The 22,817-nt window shown below is 42.4% G+C and overlaps 1 protein-coding gene across 2 annotated transcripts in view; it reads left to right on the forward strand.

The window, feature by feature from the left end:
* The window catches only part of VPS35L (VPS35 endosomal protein sorting factor like), a 476,592-nt gene that overhangs the window by 71,877 nt on the left and 381,898 nt on the right, over window positions 1-22,817 (forward strand). For both annotated transcript variants that reach the window (XM_085629064.1, XM_085629063.1), the window contains 5 exons: window positions 7,159-7,326; window positions 11,004-11,120; window positions 11,220-11,244; window positions 19,696-19,772; window positions 22,609-22,737. In XM_085629064.1, coding sequence (XP_085485190.1) covers window positions 7,159-7,326; window positions 11,004-11,120; window positions 11,220-11,244; window positions 19,696-19,772; window positions 22,609-22,737 — 516 coding nt within the window. The remainder of the gene's footprint in view (window positions 1-7,158; window positions 7,327-11,003; window positions 11,121-11,219; window positions 11,245-19,695; window positions 19,773-22,608; window positions 22,738-22,817) is intronic.

Below are 22,817 nucleotides of genomic sequence, written 5' to 3' on the forward strand. Positions count from 1 at the left end.
GTTTCCAGGTGTAAAGAACTGGTCTCTCAAATTACAGAAAACAACCTGGAGTTGCTGGCTCCCCAGACTCCTGAATTAACTAGAGAACACTTTTTTTCCCTATCTGATGGCTCTGAATCCGTCATAGAGGATTGCTTGACTAGTGCAAGTGACGACGATGTCTCTGACAACAATGATAGCATTCTCTCTAGAGACACAGGGACTGTTCAGCGCCAGAAGAGGGCACACAATAAGATAAAAAGACGTAGCCAGCTGAAGTGGGATTATTCAGATTCCCAGCTTTCTTTTTCTCATGAAGAGGAGACTTTGAAACCCTTATACAAGGGGAACACAGGAACAACACTTCAATCTACGGATGAGCCCTCTTTAACTTCCATTTTGGTCTCTCTAAAGCAGTTCCAGGAAGAGGTTGGCTCGGACAGCCTCCTCGCCAAGGGGGCCGCTAAAAAGCTGCAAGGGGGCATGATAAAGCTAAGTAAAATCTGTACTGACATTGGGTATAGGGTTACCATGGTGGAAGGCCATACAGAAAGCTTAGAAACTGAAGTAACTGCCTTAAAAGAACAAGGATCTTCTCAAGCTGCCTGTTTAACAGCCTTAATGACAAAGATGGAGGAGCAGGAGAACAGACCGCGCCGGAATAACCTCCGCCATTTAGGGATTCCTGAAGGGGCGGAGGGGGATGATCCGCTTTATTGTTAAACTCCTGCGAGACGCTTTCCCGGAACACTCTAACTGGAACTGGGAACACGAGATCCAGCGGGCACACCGCTTTCCCTTCAATTTAAAGAAGCGACATGATGGCAGCAGCTACAGCGGAAATAAGTATAGCGCCTTTCTTGTGTTTTTTGGGAACTTTTTGCTTAGGCAGTTGGTCTATGATCAGGCTCATCCCAATTCCCAGAAGGGTTCTAATGGGGTGTTGTTCTTCGCTAAACCTGATATTTGCCATGCCACAGGGGAGCAGAGGTGGCGTTTATGTCAGCTAATTGCCCCTATTCAACAGCAGGGTGCCCAGGTTTTCTTAATTAACCCGGCTAGACTTAAGGTTATCTTGAATGGATCTTCTTGCATCTTTCTGTCCGATATTAAGTCAGAGGAGTTCCTTGGGGAATTCAAGGCTAGAAAGGGTAATAGCTAGTCAGCACTTTAGTCGGTAACGACTAGCATTTGTAGGGCTCGCGCCTACGTTGCAGTGCGCAGCGAGAGCCCTTATGTATGGGGTTTTGAAAGCTGACCACACGCTCGTGCGTGTGATCAGCTTTCGCCGTCAGGCATTGGCTTTCGTGTGTTTATTTTTTTTTACAAAAAAAGGCACGCGATTGGGCAAAGGCGGGCGCATGTCCCGCCTTTGCTACGCCCATTCCCGACAGTGGCTAGCACGCGCAGTAGCGCGGGTTCGCCTTGCTGTCGCAATTGCTTTCAGTGCTGCTTATTTTCTTTACTTTTGGTATAATCGCGGCACCCGAGCTTTACTTTTGATGTTATAAGTAAAGCGCGGGTGCCGCGATGATACCATAAGTAAAGAAATAGAAAAAAACATCTATTTCTTTACTTTTGGTATAATCGCGGCACCCGCGCTTTACTTTTAACATTAAAAGTAAAGCGTCGGTGCCGCGATGCTTGTTTCAGTTGCCGTGAATTGTTTGGTTGTTCTGAACTACTAGCTTAAGCAAATATTGAGTGAATCATCCTTCAAAAATGCTGTTTGGGTTTGCTGAGGGAGGAGCAATCCTAATGATGCAGCAACACTACTGTTCTTAGCTGCACCAGCTAGTGTGGATTAAAGTACAAGAAGAATTCAAAACTAGTGTTGAAATTAATATTGCCTTAAATGCATTCCCCCGCTTAAAAATTTGCACCCATTTCAAGAAACACCAAGCTAGAATACATACACCTGCTGTTTTTCTCCTGGAGTGGATAATTCTGCGCGAGTACCACTGATTTTCCCACGCATTTTCTTGAAAAAGTCTGATATTTTATTCAGTCGTACCAATCCCGTACTCTGTCTCCAAACCATTGATGAACTGGGGAGTTTCTAGTCCGTGAGTTTATTTGTCTTTTCCAGAGAATGTCTGTTATTGATGGTCTTTTGCAGCTTAACCTGCTTGTTCACTGTTGGTTGATACGTTCACATGCCCAAGCCTGTTTCAAACAAATTCTCTGAATGGCTTGGGGGATGTGAGAAAGCTAATGATGGTGGTATGAAATGTTTGTGATTTGACAAGGGTTGGGAAAAACCCATCTTCATTTTCACATCACAAATGTTGCTAATCTGTTGAGGAGGTAAGTGACGTAAAACGAATTTAGTGCATGAGTTGAACATTCTGAGCCATACTGTTGATGAAATAAGCAGTAGTAAGTGATTCACATTGGGTGACCATGAACTTTGCATACCAATTGAGTGTAAATACCCTGGCAAAATAGCAGGAATGGGCAAGTAAGCCGATCGAGACCAACCACCCTCTTAGGCCTGTGGGGGTTTCCTCCCATAGAACATTTTGAAAACATGTGGCGGAATGTTGCATTTTACAGCATTTGAACTGGAAAACCCTGGGTTTTGCAGCCAAATACCAAACTACTCTTGGCATGCAGAGACAGCCCACCCCTCTTAAGTTATGTCATACCCCTTCTCAAGAAAACTTTATTTAATGAAGCGACGCATTGAATTTTCCAGCATAGTTACCCTAGTAAGTTGTCCCTGAATCTCATTTCAAATAATCTTGGCATGGATTTTAATAGTTTATCATTTATTCAGAAAGTGTGTACCAATCAAGCAAAATAGTTTATTTCGGATTCAAAGATCCTTAAAAACAACATAAAAACATCAGGACCACGTGCTGTAACAACTCCAGTACCAAGATAAGAGGGACTAAAACATACAACTATACAATATAATAAACACAGCATAGTAGCCCATAGAGTAGCACTATATGTCCTTATACACAACAACAGGATAACCATGGAGTTATCACTGTATTGTGAAAAATTGCCAAGACATGAATTACACTAACTGTGGGCTATTACTATTAATAAAGGAACTCTCTCAATGTAAATGTCACATTAGAAGAAACGTAACCTGTGTATACATCACAAAAGCAGCAGTAATATTACACATGAATAGTTGTACTGCTACAGAGGGGTACACAATAAAATGCAAGCCTATACAATAAAGTTAAAACCTGCAGCTATATAGTGATCACATCACATTACATGAATGATCAGCCTTGGACTTTATAATATAATCCATGCAGAAGATAAAAATTTAGCGGAACTAATAAAAATCATTTCATTTGTGTCAGATCCTAGAATTATCAGAACAAACGCATACTATCTAATTCCTAGGAGAATATAGACTGGCGTATTCCCCTTCTTCCAGGGAAGTGTGTAAGAATTGCCAGAAAAAGAGGAAATAGTGCGAGGTTTCAGTCCCCAGATTACATAACAGACACAGAGTACTGGCACAGTACTTCACTCCCCAGGGAACGCAGAACTGTTAATTGGGAAAATTCCATATCATCTAGTATACATTTGTTTAGCTAGGGGACATGTGATCTTATCGAGGAATGGTTTGAATGACCGGACTGCTTTACAATCTAAGAAACCATCTGTCAAGCTGTCCAGCTTACATTCATGTAGTTTCTCATCCCATAAGAGAACCTTTAGATTTTCTTTTATCACAGATCTACAGATAAGGGCAGCATCAGCAGGGGATTTCCAAAGAACAGCAAGATGAAGCCTATATATTATTTCCTTAACATACACTAACTAGGGGATTTTTCAGGGAACCTTTTGAGCACATATTGTCTGTAAGAAAGAGCCCCTATTGAGCTAGTTCATCACTGGACTACAGTCTATGCCAATACAATAGAGGTCTAAATGTACTTACTAATCGAGTATACACCCACGTCAAGTAACTGCTGCAGACAAGAGGTGCTCTGTAGAATCTTTAATAGGGACCTGACAAGTTTATTTTCTGCCACTCTGAGTCTCTTCACTTTAGCATGACCCCATCGCTCTGAGCCGTGGAGAGCAGACCATTTGGCTTTAACGTTGTATATTTCCACTGCTAGAGAGAGAGAGACCAGGTCTTAGTCTTCTTTACCAGCTGCAAAATGGCCCTAGATTCCTTCTTAAGTTTAAGTACACTCTTTTAAATTTGCATGGACCAAGACAACTTGTTAGTCTAACTCCTAAATAGTCAAAATCTTAGACTTAGTAAATCATTTAATTCTGTGCCCCTATACCACACTTCACTAATTTGTAAGGATTAAAAAACCTACATTTTGTATTTTTGATGTTCAATTCTAGCTCCCTGTCAGTGCAAAAAGTTAAACGATCCAGTAGACCAGGGGCCTCCAACCTTTTCTGTATTAAGAGCTATTCTGTTCAATGACCTACCAAAACAAGCATTTGCAATGCAATAGGTCGAGAGTTTGAGCTATTTTTATTGTAAATGACATTGCCTTTTATTTATGTTTTGGTTTTTGAAACATAAATAAAAGCCATTGTCATTTACAATGCCAATAGGTCAAACTTGCGTAAATGCGAGACCTATTGCATTGCAAATGCTTGTTTAGTATATGTTGGTCCCCTCCTCTTTTTCGTTCTCTCTTTGCTTTTTTTTTCTTCACTTTCTGCTATTGGGGCGGACAACAGGGGTGGGGGGGCTTTGGCTCGCCAGGATTTCTAATAGGAACTTTCCTCTCATAACTGCCGGATATACTTTAAAGGTATTTGTAAACAAACATAGCTTGGATGGGTGGTGGAAACTCCCATTTGATAACCATCATTCAGGGAATTCCTGATTGCTCTATTTATTTTGGGGTGGGGGAGGGGGGGCTTTTCAAGTAGTACAGTAGGGTGAGAATAATTGGTGTTTATCATTTCGGATGCTTTAGTTATTCCGGAAAAAAACGAGTGGTGAAAAATGCTACCAGCGAAGAAAGGGGAAAAATATATATATTTATGTCTTGGAGAAGGAAAAATAATTTTCTATGTATTGTCAACAAGGTGAAGCGTAGTCACTATTGCATTAAATAAACCTTTTGTTTATAAGTGCTGCTGCATGAACTGCTGTTTTTTTATACTCATCTATGGAGTTTGAGATTTTTTCATGTCTTTTTTTAGAGCTTTTAGTGCCAAACAGTTCCTGGTAGTGCACTATGTAAGCTGCATAAGTAACAATGCACATTTCAGATTCAAGCGAGATCCACCTGCAATTTGTGTGACAGGACAGTCTGCAGCTCTCTTACAGATAGATTGAGGTTGTGTTGCCTTCCAACTCTAAATACTGCCAGACTTTCATTTGGCACCACAGCATCATTGGTGGAATGCACTCTTAAGGAAATTTAGTATTGCCTACGTGCTAGCGAAAGATGCTGTTCACTGCGATCCACTCTCGTGGGCATTCCACTCATTAAAAAAAATGGATGAAATAACATTTGTGATAGAACGCGTATTTAAGACTCAGCATCACTTACACAAATGTGGATAGAAAATAAGACAATCTTTTAATGGCTCTGTATTCCAAAGTTACGACGAATGTGTCATTGCCCATCATGTTGAATGCCACTTGGGAGCACAAGGAAGGCAAACACTAAATTGCCCAGTCCATCCTGTAAACTTGAGAACATAAACCCTAATCATGGTGGCTGTGTCGGGGGTACATTTTCATTTTTCATTTAATTGAAACTTAAAGGTTGTTAGATGGGCATCTGTGAGTGTGTCAATGAAACTGTATGGTAGTAAAGGAAATAATGGTAAGGGCCTGCAATTCTCAAGTTATGCTATGCCTATGGATCCAGCCAGAGTGCAAGGGGTGATAGGAAATGTGCTCTATGATTGTGGGATGGGGCCTGGATCTTATCCAAGGGGTGCAATCTCTAAGGTGGCTGGCTTTCATTTCAGAATTTGAGGGCGGAGTGGGTTGTAATGGCCCAGAGTCCGAGACATATATTGCTTTTTAAGCAGAGTGTTACTATTTGGACAATATGGTGACTCACTGATCTTTTTTCTTTGATAAAATGTGATGTATCATCGGTTCTTTGCAGTCAGGCTCACATTATGTGTTGGTGTAAATAAAACGATAACTTTGTGGAATGGTCTTGCATGTAACTCTCCAGAATGCACTTATTTTTGTGTACTGTAATAATGCATTACTTTCTGCATTCCCCATGTACCTTGTAAATCTTTTATGGCACCATTTGCTTCTTGCTTCTACTAGTCCCCTACAATACATACCTCTTCCCTGTGTCTGGTCTGTGTCCATCGAGAAAAAATATTTCTTATGCAAGCAAGGTCTGAAGTCCACCTACTGGGATGATCAGCCGGCCACTTTTCAAATGGACATTTTGAGTTTAGGCTGGCCTGTTGAGGTCAGGAGGTACCCCTCCTCCGTTTGGCCCTATGTGGTTAAATACGTGCACAAATGAGACAACCCTCCCATCATTGTGGCCTATACGATATTTAGGTTTGGATAAGGTTTTAATACCTTTATCTGGAACCCAACTTCTTCATCAAGGCCCTTTTTCTAAAGGGGGCATAGGATTGGAGCACTGGGATTCTCTCTGCAGTTCAGGAAAAAAAACATTTTATTTTGGTCAAAATCATAAACTTTGTAAACTGTGTGTGTGGTATCGCAGCCCCAAACCCATCCTGCTACATGGACTTCCGCATCAAGCCGTAAGAGGTTTGGTTCTTTAAATTGAAACATTGAAGGGGATTAGAGTGGGCATGACCAGGGGCAAAAGGTATGCTTTGGTTTCTCTGTATCTGTTTTTGGTTGAAAACATAGTCTGTATATGTGGGTTAGGCCGCCTTGTAATGTTGAAGCAGAGGTCATGCATATTCAAATATTGTCCAACTGGAAAGAGTCCTAGTGTGATGATGCCTTTTATCATTTGTTATCTTGGTTTTAATGCTCCCTGAAACAGTCTGTGCTATAACGGCCATAAAATGTCTCAAATAAAGTCACCATTTTAAATGTGTACTTCACTAAGTACCCTTAATGAGCCCCAGAATGGTACCCGCAACTGCAGGTTTCTGAAATACATGTCACACTTTGAATCTAAGGACAAGCTTGTATGTTGGTGCTGGTTCTGTCTTGGAAAAGCTAAGAAGTAGGAGCTGGATCATTGTATTTTGTTGTCTTCCCAGGTGACGGATTCCAAGACCAAGAAATTAGGACGTAAAGGAAGCACTTCGTCTACATCGTCTTCCTCCTCCTCCTCAGTGGCAGACCCTTTGAGTACTGTGCTGGATGGAACAGATCCTCTCTCAATATTTGCAGCTACAGCTGAACCCATCACTGCTGCAACTCACATGGTAATGCAGATCCGCTCTTTGTGTTACTGATGCTAGTTACGTAAAACTCCACCGAAAAAATAAATTATACTCTGTTAACCCAAATTCCAAAGCCTATTAGTATTCATATTCCCAATGAACTTATTTTTTTTAATACAATTGTTTTTAACTTTCTAGTCTATTAATTGTACCTACGCCTTTAATCTATACGTGGATTTTCTTTTTTAGGGCGTACATTGTAGTTTAACAGTTTAGTAGTTTATTTTGGTTCTCTCGACTCGCCTACAGCCAGGACACTATCAGACTGGAGATGAAGAGATTGATCTAACCCTATTCCAGTTTTGCAAACAGCTGAAAACACACCTTTTTAGGGAATTTCTTTTTCACGAAGGAGTAACAGTCCACTCCCGGTCTCAGAACCCAGCTGCTCCTTCAATCAGTCATTGAGCCTTTGACCCTGTGCTGCTTACTGCCGCCTTTTTTGGTGATACTATATAAATACTATACAGAAATACTATATAAATACATACAGATAAATAAACCTCCAGACTCGACATGATCTTTAAATATTTTCCACAGAATACATGAACATATACTACATAGAAAAATTATATTTCAACACAGTGCGAAATGAAGAAAAAAGAAAATATCAACCCAGTAAGTGATTAATCAAATAAATGGTTTAGTATCCTGGGTGATTCTCAACACTTGATATTAAACCGTCAACGTTTACCAACAGATCACAGAGGACGACGGTTGCCCGTCGCTCTGTTTTAGAAAAGAAACTTTAATTTCCCAGTTTCCAAAGGCGACTTATGAGCCTTTGAAGTGAATAGAAAGGCCTGGGGAAGAGACTGGAATCCCCCGGGACCCACCATCTGAGTTTTAACCAGAGATCCACATGGATTCCCGTGCACTTGACGCCGGAGGAATGGTATATCCAATTTATCCTTGAAGTAAGCATATCATTAACGGCACGTGAATGAGACTGCAGTGCCACTAAGGGTGAAAACCGCCCCCAAAGACTACACACAGACTTTCCAGTTAGTCCCGAGGAAGACCCCACTAAGACGTTTAAAATATTGCGTTTTTTCAGGGGTCGAAACGTCGACGCTTTAATATCAAGTTTTGAGAATCACCCAGGATACTAAACCATTTATTTGATTAATCGCTTACTGGGTTGATATTTTCTTTTTTCTTCATTTCGCACGGTTTAAATATAATTTTTCTATGTATTATATGTTCATGTATTCTGTGGAATGTTTTGTGACATGTAAATATTTCAATGTGTGTGCACTTTGTAGTCCTAAATGTTAGTTCAAAAGAACTAATCTGTGTGTATGTAAATATATGTAACGTAATGCGTTCACACTGATTTTTTAAAAAAAACATAAAAATATATCGTTGAATACAAGACGCGAGTTTTGCGCTGTTTGGTTTGGACAAAAGGTCTTTTTCTTTCATTTGTTGGTTGTTCTCATCCATTTGGAGAGACATACTTGTGAAAATGTTCTTTAGATTTTTAAGAGTGGCAGAACCACTGTTTCACGTATATTAGTAATCCCCAGGTTCTGCAGTAGACCGGGCTACCCCATTGCTTTATATCCATCACTGTTGCTAGCAGTTGTTTACTGCCTACAAGTAAACACGCCCCTCTGTAGGAACATCAACGTATTGCTGAGTGGACATTAAAGAAGGCAAGCTTTGAAGTGCTTGGTTCCGGGCATCTTCCGCTACACAGAAAAGAGGTCACTGGCCGGTGTGTACAGCAACAAGCCATGACACATGTTGATGTAGCATTTTCCACTGTAAATAGCAAATGCAGCAAATTAATAATTTCAGCCACAAGGCAGCCAAATAACAATATCAAAGCCAATAGTATCAACAGTACCAACAGTATCAAACTTTTATGAACATCACACTGACAGCAACACAAATCATATTACTATTTAATGTCTGTCTTCTGTTTCTGTGGTCTACGTCACGCTCTAAAAAACAAATTATGTATTTAAAAACGCTCCCCCACAGCGGATTAGCACTTCCAGCCCTTCAGAAATGCTACTGGATGGCCCATCTTCCAGCCGCCAATCATTGGGTACATCTTCCTGGGGATGAACCCGCTTTTAGAATAGACAGGGGAAACATTCAACCTGGGGGCTAACTGAGAGCGATATACTGGGGGAGGCGCCTCAATTCGTTCTCAACCACGACTTCAGTTACACTTCAAGTATGGCACACAGCACGAACGGCACTAGGTTGGCAGGGTAAGATCACCCGTGCTACCCCGCTGTGGGACGTGGCGAAACTTGGTACATTAGCCAGACAGTGGGGCTTCAACAAATGGGACCTAATAGGCCTGTCAAGAGTGTGGGATTTGTAGGCACATGGGGAGATGATATCCTTTGCAGAACCACAAAAGGACTACCTGTTGGCACACACAGAGGCATATCGCTATCTACAGATTAGTCATACCCTACACAAGGCACTGCCAAAGGGAGAGGAGCTTCCAGAGTTCTCCCCACTGGAAGACAGGCTGCTGGATGATTATATGGTGAGAAAAACGATCTCACTAACCTACCACAAACTGTTATATAACTCCCCGGAACACTTGACTCGACTCCGAGAAAACTGGGTGGGTTGTGAGGAGTTTCGAAGATGATGAATGGCAGGAGGCAATTGCATCCCCAAGGGAGGTAGCTGTGTGCTCAGGATTTCGACTCGTACTACAATACATTTTACACAGGTCCTATTATGTCTGCACAACAATGGTTAAAATTGGCAGGGGTGAGTCGGTGGAGTGCCCCAGAGATTGTGGCTGGGAGGGCACATTTATCCATATGATATGGGCTGCCTGGCGTTCCAGAATTATTGGGGGCAGTGACGACCTGTCTTATGAATGTGTGCGGGGTGCAATGTCAGTGTCTACTAAATGGTGCCTGTTAAATATTGGGGCTGAAACAGACCTGAACAGTAAGGGTCCACTCTGGGTGATGCTGGGCTTTATGGTGGCCAAATGTAACATAGCTAGATGTGGAGGGCGGCATCCACTCCATCCCTAAAGGTTTGGAAAATAGACGTATAGAGGTGCATGGAGGCAGGAAAAGTGGTATATGAAAACAGAGGCTGCTCAAATAAATGGATAAAAATTTGGGGAAATTGGGATGAATATAGGGGGATGTTATGTGCACCTATTAACCGAGTTAATCCTATTGAGCTGAATTAAAAAAAACATATATCATTTGGCTGAAAAATGCTAAATTGCCGGGGAGGACGGAATATAATGAGAGTCTGAAAGCATGTGGTAATTGGTCAGTGTTGTACTATTTCTGAATGCTATGTACTACGATACTTGCTGTCATCACAATGTTGTTTTTAAACTTTAAAATAAAAAGATTTATTAAACAATAATTAGTTACCAGTAAAAACCCACACACTGTGTTTATTTAGTGGAGTAACAGCTTGGAAGTACTTTGTTCACTATGTGAGTGCACCATATCAGTGCACTGCAGTAGCCTGTTATAAATAACTGTTGCCATTTCTGTTTTTATAACAGTAATACTAATGATAATAACATTTCACTGTCATTATTATGTTTGCAGAGTTACTGGAATACCATATTTAATACTTTGTGCATTGTTATGTGGGTGCTGTAGTATATGTAATAGAGGTACAGATTCCTTCTTTATCTTTTCATTTAGGATAATGGAAAGAAGAAACGTGACAAAGAAGATGTTGTTGGAAGTGACTTCCAGCCGTGGTCAAGCAAGCGAAGTGAAATCCTTGCCCGCTACACCACGACCGAAAAGCTCTCTATTGTAGGTGAAAAGTGCAAGTTTTCCAGTGAAGGCTAATGACAATGCAACAAAAAGTGTTGACTTTGTTTACTAAATACAAACTACTTTTTGTTTCCACAGAATCTTTTCATGGGATCAGATAAAGGTAGGGACAGTTTTCTGTTCAAAATTAAAGATTTATTTGACCGTTTAAAAATGGAAAGTTAATGTATGGCCTTGTTAAATATATCTATGGTTCTCATATGTGTGTGAGTGGAGAAGACCCTATACGGTTCCATAGTGTCAGCAATAAATAGCACAATATTAACTTTCTCCTCCCCTCCCAACCACACATCTACCTTTAAACAGAGTTTTTTGTCACCTATCGGTACAAGAGATATGACTCATTCCATTTTATATAAATGCGGAGGATCTTTTTGATGTTGCCTGGCTAGTGTATGTTGTAATCTGGACCAGTTCAAATCCCCTATTCACACATCTAGACTAGGTCAAATGAATGTCAATAATTTGTGGTATTAGTAAAAATCTTGACTCTCCAACGTTTACTGACTAAAAAAGCTCTTACCATCCTTTCAACATTCCCTTTTGTTTCTTGGAGAGGTAATGTCCATCTCTGCCCATCTTCTACTCCTTTTCCTACCTTCCCCTTTACCGCTCATCCCTAACCACCAGACCCCGCCTGGTTTCCTGACCCCCATGTAACATCTCACCCCACCCCCTGTCAAGCCCTATACTTGCCTGTCTTCTCCTTATCTGTTTCTTTCCTTACTCCCTACCTCCGACCCCAGCAGCCCAAACCCTTATCCTCTAACCCCTACCTATTTCCCATCCATTCTCTCTGTCATACTCATTCTCATCTCGTCTTCTCCTACTCACTCCTGCATCACCTCAATCTCCATTAGAAAATTAATAATTTCCACTACACTCCCACATCCCCCCCCTATAATCCACATCTTGTCACTACCACACTGACCCAAGGGACAAAGGTTCCTTCCTGAATCTTTTTCTATCACTTGGCTTTACTTGCACCACTCACCCCTATCCTCTTTCTCCTCCCCCCACCATCCTCCCATCCTTGTCCCTTCTTTTTACTCTCCTAACATTTCCCATCTCTTTTCTCTTACTAATCAAGCACATGATCCTCCCTCTCTCTAATCTCCCAGCCACATCTTTTGGAGTTCAAGTACAGGCCTTCCAAACATCTCTCCTCTTTTATCCCTTCACACTGTCTATTGCCAATCACTCCCCTTGACTATGCTGCATCATCAGCAACCCACATCAATGATCAAGGACAATCTAAGCACTCCCATATGGTTCTGTGACTCCAACCTGGACTTTCTTTTCACTGATTAAACCTGACTAGGTGATGACACAGCAACCATCATTCCTGAGGTCCACCCCCTCAATCCACATTCTTCACCAGCAATTGTCCTGAGAAACAACCTTTGCATCTTGAGACATTTTAACTTATAGTTTGCCCTACCAAAACTCAGCCAAACAAGATCCTTCTGTCAAAACAAGAGGTTTTTAACTTCTTTCAAGTTGTTGTCTGTCTGGCACACGCAGCAGGAGACACCGTGAAAGCAATATTTTACCCACCAGAACTCATCACAGTGACTAGAAATCTTCCATCTTCTAGAACCACCCTGCCTCGTCTGTTTCAACCTCAACCTACCCACCAATCTCACTATTACAAAAACAAAGACTAACAAGACCTCTTATGTTGGAGCAAGCTCTACATCACAATCCACTCTGACTGCCACTTTGCTACCTAGCCACTGAAACAATTCTGGTAAGTGAGGACTTCAGAAGATTGATAACTCTATAGGACCTCCTCAGATCTGTACTCTTGAGCAAATATGCCATGGCTGAACTGAAGTATAAAGACACTGCAGACAGAAAATAGAACTCTAAAATATCAATGAAGGGAAACTAATCACACCAATGCTGATCTCCACTTACAGTGACACAGATGAATTTACATTAACCATTAAAAATGAAAACAACTCTGGTTTCTTGTTAGTTCTCCAAAGGAAAAAACCCTCATTAAAGGACCTTCACAAAATTCTCTCAGAAGTTTGTAACCTGGACTCCCTGTTCACAAGATCCCTAACTCTCAGACCCGCTTTGATGCCCTCTTTGTTGCTCTTACAAACGCCTCTTCATGAAATGCAAAATCCTGAATAACTTTCGATAGAGCAATTCATCCAGCAGTCTCCCTCCACAGACTTCTAAACCAAAGAAACTGTCAGCTGGTAGACCATAGAATCTGACCTTTTTTTATACAATACTCCCACACAATCCACAGAGCTCCAAAATATCACTCATCCAGTTGGATCCCTTGTGCACCATTGATCTACTCTAGCTTTCAAGAATTTCCTGCCCACCACCACCGCTGCCATCTGTCCCAGAAACCATATTAACTCCATAGCCATGGTGATTTTTCCTTGGGACCTCAAGACATTCTTGGTCTTGTTGATAATAGAAGAAGCTTATCCTTGATCCAGTAGACCTGGCCAGTTGTTGACCAATCTCAAGTGAGTCATTCTTTGTAAACTGAAAGAATGAGCAGCCTTCATTCATATCTGTCTCTGGCTGGAAGAATACTGGGATCAATCCTGCTAGCGGAAACAAATCTGCCTTAATCTCCTCTGGGGATGACCTGCAGAATGAATTGAAATTGAATTGCTACGTTATTACATTGGATCCTCTCTCTCATATTTGATATATTCCAATAGTCAACCCCACTATTGAAGCCAGAAGTTCTCTTCGTTCAAAGAACCGTCCTCAATTGGATATTCTCCAACATGACTACTTGAGCATTATTTCACTCCCATCATACTATTTAACATTGTGCTATTCTGTCTCCAGTGTGTCGCAAGGTTCTATCATCTCTCTGTTCTTGTTCGCCAGTTATTTCAGCTCATTACCAGACCTCAGGAATTCCTTTAACTTAACCTGCTACATCAGTGCACACATCACTTGGATATTCCTCAAGCAAGAAAATTCTAAAGAGTTGCATTCCTCTGGCCTAAAGACATGACTACGAGCAGTGGGCCAGTGAACATTAATCAACTGCCTGAATCTTAGATAATCTAAAACCGAGGTCCTCATCTGTGAAAAATATGAGCATTAACACCCTGCAACCATCTGTGGGCCACCTCAGTTGCAATCCGCTGAAGTAAGAAACTACTTTGTGATTATGAACCTGTCCTTTGAGCCACGCGTAAATGAAGTTGCCATAAGTACCTGCTTCATCAGGTGAACTATGTGACACCATTTTCATTGTTTTGGTGGCCACTATTGCCCTAATGCTATTGCTTTGCCTTGAAAACTACTCAGCCTATTATAAACACTATTAAGAAAACAAAAGGCAGGAGCCAAAGTGCTACTACATTTACTTGATGATTACACCTCAGCCCTTCATTACAAACATTTGTTATGTAATCCAAGACACTCCTCTTTCAAGCCACTTAACCTTGCCCAAAGGCCCATAGAAGCCACTGTGATGGTGGGTGACATTTGAGGTCGAAGTGTTAGACTTTGCTGTCTCCCAGGTGAACCACGCCAAGAGCCCAGGGTTTGTCTGTGTCTGCAGTACCTCACAAAATGTGTGGGTGGTTATTCATGGAGGGGAGCACTAGCGTGGTGACAACAAGAGATCCCAGTCTGTGTGCGGAGGAGGAGGGTCTGTGATCCGGTAGTTGGCATGGAACTGGAAATTTAGGCTGCATTGACTCCGATAATGAGGAGGTGGGAGTGGCTGGACTCCCGCACCTGATGGTGAAGGGTCCCTGAAAGAACCTTTCCTGCATGACTTCTGAGACTGTGTCAGTGGAAACTAGGGAAGAAATTAACTTAGCTTGTCTGCTGCTTTGTGTAATGACACCACATTGGAACTCGAAGTGGTAGTGTGTGAACTACAGGGTCTGGTTAGAATCTGAAGAATTTGAAGGTGCCCTATTGCTCTCCCAGAGGAGGAACATAGATACTAATGATGGTGCTGTGATTGTGCATTCCCCAGAGTGAGAACAGGCAGTGATCCTTATGACATATTTAACAGCCGTAATACATGACAGTATCAGTGCTCAGGATCTGAGCCCGTGCCAGAAGAGGCTTGATCACAACTGATTTGCACGATCAGTGGTAAGGATGTGCCTTGGCCTGGTTGGCATGTGAAGGCGCTGAGAGTCCTGTATAAATCTGACGTAGAACAATGTGGGTTCTTAGTGTAGTTTAGATTTGCATGGGGACGAGTGTCCGTACAGTTAGCTGTGGCGTGTGCTCCTTGGTGTTAGGAGTTCTGGTTGGGATACCTGTGGCTGCATACAAATGGCAAGTGATATGTATAACCATAGCCCATTCCTAGCTGTGACAGCTTGCTAGAGAGGAACAACTAAGGCAATGGCTAGATTCTTCAACTAGTCTTAGCTCGTTGGGTCATGTATTAGGAAGTGGGTTCTGACCTGTTTAATCCCCCACCTCCAAATGTGTGAATTTTGAACTGAGTGCTCTTTGGATCTCTGCTTTGTGCGAGCCTCACTTTCTCCCATCGGATGTTAAAGTAAGTGATAGTAGTGGGTGCAGTGCATCTTCAGAAGTCCGGAATACCAGTATTCCCATACCTCAATGACGGACTGATTAGAGCAGACTTGCCCCAGTCAGTCATGGACCACCTCTAGAGGTCAGCAGACTCCTAGTATGCCGAAGTCCCACCTGATACCCTCGCAGAGGCTTTCATTCATTTGAGCAATCATGAAAATAGTGGAGCTCAGGGCTTTTCGTCTGCTGCATCTAGTCCGGGATATACGGGCTATGATCCTAATGTTTCAGGCTCAGTCCTGCATCGCAGTGAGACAGCAGCATCGAGCTTTTTGGCCTCACCTATGTGCATTCCCCTCATCAACCGTGCCAAGTGGCGCACACAACTTTGCAATGGAATTTAAAGTTCCAGAGGGCCAACATCATGGCACTCTGGCCGATGCCATCCAGGTCTTGAAAGGGATGGCTCTAGATTTGCAGTGGTGGCTGCTTGAACGCAACTGGTCCGGTGGCAGGCACCCCTCCCTCCTCCACCCAGAGCTGATGGTGGTAAAGCTGGTGCATCTGCTGGGCTGTGGAGAACACCAGCTCCACATTAGTCTTCTGCAGTTCCAAACTGTTTGTCTGGCTCTGAAGGCCTTCCTGCTGTTCATCAAGGTGAGGCTGGTACAGGTTACCGCAGGCATCACCACAGCCACGTGATATGGCAACAAGCAGGGTGGAATAGGGTCCTGCGTCACGAGGCACTGCGCTTACGGAGGAGGTTGGAGCGTCATGCACCTTTCTGATCATGAGTCACCTAGCAGGATCCCTGAATGCCAGAGTAAACAAACTGAGCAAGTCTGACAGATCGTGAGTAGTGTCTACATCACGATGTAGCACACAGTGTCATCTAACAGTGGGGATACTGTGTCCCTGTGTAGTATAGGTGGGAGAACTGCCAGCAAAGCATCCCTGCCTGGGGAGTTCTCTGGCCAGTCCCTGTTGGCCCTCTAAAGACAGAAACTTCCTAGGCTGCCAGATTGAGCTGCCCTCACTTCTCCTCTCTAGTGCCCGAATGCAGGAAGGTGTGTGTGCGCAAGGGGTTAAAGGAGCTCACCCGCCCAGCACTGGAAGAAGGCTACCAGGACAGGCCAGGAGTTGGTTTGTCTTTGTGAATCAGGGTCTTGGTAGTGGGTACCCTGAAGGTGGCGGGGTAACCCACCTTTAGCTGAGCAGATGGTTTAAAAAGGAAAGCCAAGAATAAAACGGGAAAAGATAAAAGATCAACAACAAAGGAATTTCCTGGGCTGTAAGGCAAGCCCTGTGAGCCATTAGGGCCAAGGAAGGAATTTGCATGCAGGTTTCCATACTGCCTTAGGATGACAAGGGGCACTCTAGAAGCCTTCAACATCACTGGTGGCTGCCAGGAGAGTGAGTGGCCTGTACGAGTTTCCTGCATTATTTAGAAAATCAACTCAGCCCAAGTCTTCTGGGTCACAGTGAGACCCCTGGAGAGATGTACACCAGATTCAAGCAGTCCTGGAGGTGGGACTTATTCTCACGTTGTTTGTGAATGCATGGGCCTTTATTGATAGGTCCCCTGTGATTACTAGGTAACCGTTTCAATGTGGAACTAGGACTCTGACACTGAAATGATCACAGTTTGAATTGTTTATTAAATAGTATGTGCAAAACAAAAGTTAATTTCACTACATATTTCTTTTAAATTTTAGATTTATTTTATAAGGGTTTTACAAGAGTAAAGTATAGATAAATATATAAAGAGGAAAGAAAAAACACGTCGCCCAACTTCACAACCTCAACATCCTCTCTTACGCTGACCACACCCAACTGATCCTCTCCATCACCAAGGACCCCCTCCCCGCCAAAACCAACCTTCACGAAGGAATGGAAGCTGTTGCCGAATGGATGAAGAACAACCGTCTGAAACTGAACTCGGACAAGACGGAAGTCCTTATCCTCGGCTCCACCCCTCCGGCCTAGGCGACTCCTGCTGGTGGCCGTCCACACTGGGAGCAGCACCAACACCCACCGACTACGCACACAACCTGGGGTTCACCCACGACTCAACACTCTCCATGACCAAGTATGTCAACACCGTCTCGTCCTCCTGCTTCAATACCCTCCGCATGCTCCGCAAGATCTACAGGTGGATCCCCACCGAAACAAGAAGAACGGTCACCCAGGCCCTCGTCAGCAGAACACCTCTGCACGCCTGATCCTCGACATCCCCCACCGCAGCCACATCACACCCCACCTGAGGGACCTGCACTGGCTTCCCCTTCAGCAAGAGGTTCACCTTCAAGCTCCTCACCCACGCACACAAGGCACTCCACAACACCGGACCAGCATACCTCAACAGACGACTCACATTCTACACCCCCAACCGCCAGCTCCGCTCCGCTGACCTCGCTGCCGCCCCCCTGCATCCGAAGAGCGACCTCCGGCGGCAGATCATTCTCCCACCTCGCCGTGAAGACCTGGAACACCCTCCCCACCCTCCTACGGCAGACGCAGGACCTACTAATCTTCAGGCGACTACTCAAGATCTGGCTATTCGAGCAGTAGCATCATCCCTACCCCCCCCAGCACCTTGAGACCCGCACGGGTGAGTAGTGCGCATTACAAATGTTCTGATTGATTGATTCCCGTGAGGGTAACCTAAAAGGCAGTAAAAGCCATTACAATAGTTTACAGTGGGAAGAAACTGTGTGTACTGTAGATAGTGTGTGTAGTTGTAGACAGTATGTTGTGGAAATGTGCGTTTTAATGATGTTTGTACAGAGGATTACGAGGAACTGACTGGTAGGTGGCCATCACAAGAAGCTGCTGATCGTATGGTTTTATTAGAGGAAAGAAAGGAAATAATAGATAGAAGGATAGAGGGAAGATAGCCCAGGCAGGAGGAGAGTGGTTCACTGCATATTACTGATACTGATGAAAATTGTATTAAGTGTATACTTTTAGTAACACCTGTGTTGTTAAGTAATTGAAACTCGTAAGGGAAGAGCTAATGATATTCTGCATTTTTTCAATATGGTGACAACATGATAAAGCTGGTCCATTGATGTTTTAATAATGCATCCCCCACTGGTATTTTAGACACAAAGGGAAGGGTATGTTTGAGTTTAGGTCCTGCTTGTGCACAGAGTATTAGAGGGGCCTCGAGCATAGAAGGACTAGGGTGCATTCAGGGGGTTACTTGATCATTATGACCGTTCTTTATTTGCACCCCCACTCCAGATTGTGTGACCCTTTAAGTCTTTCCATCTAATATTATATATAATATATAGTTAATGTCTGCTCGGTATTTAGTTTTGTTTGTAATAAAACACGTTTTCTTTCCCTTTTAAAAAGGAAAAGCACTGACTAGGCAGCGATTTACTGCATGTTGCCTGTTGCCTGGCAGGGTTCTGAGTCTGTACCCAGGCACCTCATCCGAGTAAGCCTCTGACTGCTGGGCCTCTCTAGTCTGAGAGTGATACAATTCTCCATCTCATGCTTAGGCACAGCTACATGGTCTGTATGACATGATAGGAGCACCCCTCTGGTCCTCAGTCGCAGCATCCTCATGCTTTCCCCACAGGCTGCATCCCAAATCCTCATTCTTCCGACCAAGCACACAAAATGGAGCAACTTCCTACCAGTGCACCAGCAAGCACTTCAGGGACCCCAGGGGTACCGTAGGAGGCAGTGTGCAATGCAATTACAACACAGTACAATTAGCTATTAACTTGTAAGAAGTCAAGTGCAAAGGATTTGAAAAACCAAATATCCTTTCCTGTGTTTCAAGGAATTTCTGCTCGCATGAATGTTCGAGAAACTAGGTTTCTTGAATATCGCATCAGTAAACAATACTTACTAGTTATGTTTGTAATTACCTTGTAATCATTTATTAAGGCTCGTGTATTCATTTTGCATTTAAAATATTTGTACTTTAATGATGCAGAATTGAAGAAGTCATTGTGATTCACTGCACCATGATGTCTAAGAGAGATCTTTCTTAGTGTGAATGTTTTTGAAACTTCAAGTGACAAAGTGTCTCCTATAGGTAAGGCTTCGACTCCTGGTTCAGCTGTCTCTGAAAAAGTTAGAACTCGCCTTGAAGAGCTTGATGACTTGGAAGAGGTGAGGACATAGTTCTTACAGATGTTTTTAATGTATAATGTATGTATTTCCCGAGGACTGCCATTACTTTGGAATTCATCATACATGACAGGGGTATCTTAAATCGGTAGTTATGACATGTGTTTTGTATTTCAGCCCCCCTGGTATTTTGCCATGTTTTCCTGCTCGTCCTTTGTGATGGTTCCTTCTCATTATAGGCGTCCTGTCCATTTTCCACACAGCACTCCTGTTAAGAGCCACCAATCTTTTAGGCCACCAATCTTGGGATAATAGGGCCACCACGATCATCTCTAGGAATAACAGGACAGTGAATGCCTGATTCTGCTGGCTAAACCAATAATACAAAAATCACACGTGTTGTCAGGAACGTATTCCTCACCGATTCATGAACTTGAAGAAATCTAGTTCAGTAATGCTGTGGTGAAATGTCCTCTCACTGGCTATGTTTTGCAGGAAGAACTGCTGCAAAGGTTCATATTTTTAATCTGCCTGTTCTTCTCTTTTATTGCCTGCCACCACTTTAGAAGATATTTACTTCAGGAATGCCCTTTCACTTAGAGAGCTTACAGACTTTATCAGCTTCCTCCAAACCTCTTCCCACTATGAACTCCTCGGAGTCTGCCCCCAAGGCCTTTAAAATCTCTGTCTACGAACCATTCTTCCTTTTATGTTTCTATGACATTTCCTGTTTAGTGGGTCGCCTAAATAACATTTGCATGTGGGTAGTGTGTACATGCTAATTACTCACTTCCCTTTTCAGCATGGTGTACATGACTGCAGAGGTATTCTTCTCATGGCCTCCCTTAAATAAAATATATCTCGGCACAGGGGTGTGGTGAAATCTGGTGACGCACCTCTCACAGCAAAGTAATTGTCATTATTGTTCTGTGCCTGCTAGTGACTCCTGTTGCTCCTGGTACCCACCTAGCCTCCTTCAGCGCCATTATTTCTAGTAAACACTGTAGACAAGGGCTCTTCAACTTAAGAAACTGCGGCTTCTAATGTTAAGCTGCAGGACGTGACTGAATGTCCTGCGACCCTTATCAAATTGGTCTTGTTCGGGAACTCGTGGCCATCAGCAATTCCATTTCCCTCACAACACCATAGCCATGGAGGGAAAGGACGTGCAGAAGATTTCAATATCTGGATTGCTTGCTTCGTCATAGTTTCAAATTCTCTGGCAGAATGATCACCTTTGCAGAAATATTACATCTCTTTGCACCCAAGTATATTCAGCCATGTCCGATTTTGTAAAAGGTTTGGTACATTACATCACAATTTATTTTGATAATTAAAACCTTTAGAAAGTGATAATTAGAACACATGACATCATTAACAGAGTATGTATAAATTAGTGGATCGATATACCTTAAGTCATCCTAAGTAGTCTTAAGCCAAAAAGATGAAACACCTTAAAAACACAGATATGACGTCAACAATTAAACACAATTTTCAGAATAAAAGTGCTCAGTTGATTACGTTTAGGGCGGTTTCAATCTTCTAAATGGCAGTAACGAGTACACTATATAAGCAGACTTCAACGCTTGTAAAGAGACAAAGTGTAGAACGTGCCTTTAGCAAATGTTCTTAAAATTATGGGCATGGCACAGCATTATAAGGTGTCATTGCACCGTGAATAGTCCATGTATGCCCTCATGAGGTCTTATAACAAATAATGTTTCTACGGCAAGGCAGACGTGTCTCATACTAATTTGATTTGGCTAAAAGGGCTTTCACCTAGTTATAAATTCTATAAATATGACCTCCACTTGTGGCTGTTATTCTTTAGAACAGCAGATAATGCAAAGCAGAGCTGCATTAATTGTAATTTATAATGTGCTGAGTAAGTATTTGCTAAATATAACTGTTTATTACTAACCAAAAATGTTAACTTTTTTGAAACGTAGACCTATCTGCAAAGACTGAACTTCTTTTTCTGATTTTGGTTATTGCATATTTGAAAGAAGAAAATGAAATTTCGGACTACCACAGGGCATGAGCCTTATGGGACATTAGGGCTAATTTAGGTATAAGTACCAGAAGTTTTTTTTTTTACGTTGGAGTCTCCAAAACCGGGGTATTTGTGCTCGTTTTACTTTTAAGCAATATTTCAGGAAAGTGGATTTCAGTGACATGCTGGCCCAACAGGCTCCACTCCATTCTTAGCTGTAAATGTGATTAACTCAGTGGGAGCATAAATACTGGCCTATAAATGTTGCATTGTGATACATTCAAAAGTTTTCCAGGGAAGACCTCTGCTGCACTCTATGCTAGTGTGGAAACTAATTTCGTTTTTGTTACTTTAAAGAATGAGAGTTAATGTAGGATCTTTGGCGGATCTCAGAGAAGCATTTAAGGTGAAACATATTAATGACCCCTTTGGTTTCCGTGAGTTTAGGTGCTGTGGATGCCTGCCTCTCTCACTGAACCTAGATATTTGTATTTCAATGTTTTATCAACTATTTGATTACCTAGGTGCTACAGGCCATTTCTTTGCTCTCTTACTGCCAACGCCTACTTTTTAATGTTGTCAAGATTCATCATCTGACTTGTCTAGCTAAGTAAATTGTTCAATATTTTAGAAATGCAAAAACACTGTTTTTCTTGTGTTTTAATTTTTTGTGTTTCAGACCCTGCCCCTGAATACATTTTGGTCAGCAAACAATGCTTCATGTTTGAGCCTACTCTTTGTATTTCTTTGTAAAATGCTGTGGAAGTTACTTATAAAATCCTTTAGATAGTCACAATGTATTTGCCACAGTCCCTAACACTTCTCATCATTGGTCCATAGATTTTACTTTAGCCTTTGAAAACTATTGACATTTTTTTTTGTTAGGGATCCCAGAAAGAACTTCTGAACTTGACCCAGCAGGATTACGTGAATCGAATTGAGGAACTGAACCAGTCACTGAAGGACTCCTGGGCCTCTGATCAAAAAGTGAAAGCTCTAAAAATAGTTATCCAGGTCAGTCTAGCCAACCATATGCTTACTTTTTTCACTTATGAACATTAAACTCTTACTAGTCATGAGTCTGTTGATAAAAG

Source organism: Triturus cristatus, chromosome 10 (assembly GCF_964204655.1).
Source record: "Triturus cristatus chromosome 10, aTriCri1.1, whole genome shotgun sequence".
NCBI classification, from domain to species: Eukaryota; Metazoa; Chordata; class Amphibia; order Caudata; family Salamandridae; genus Triturus; species Triturus cristatus.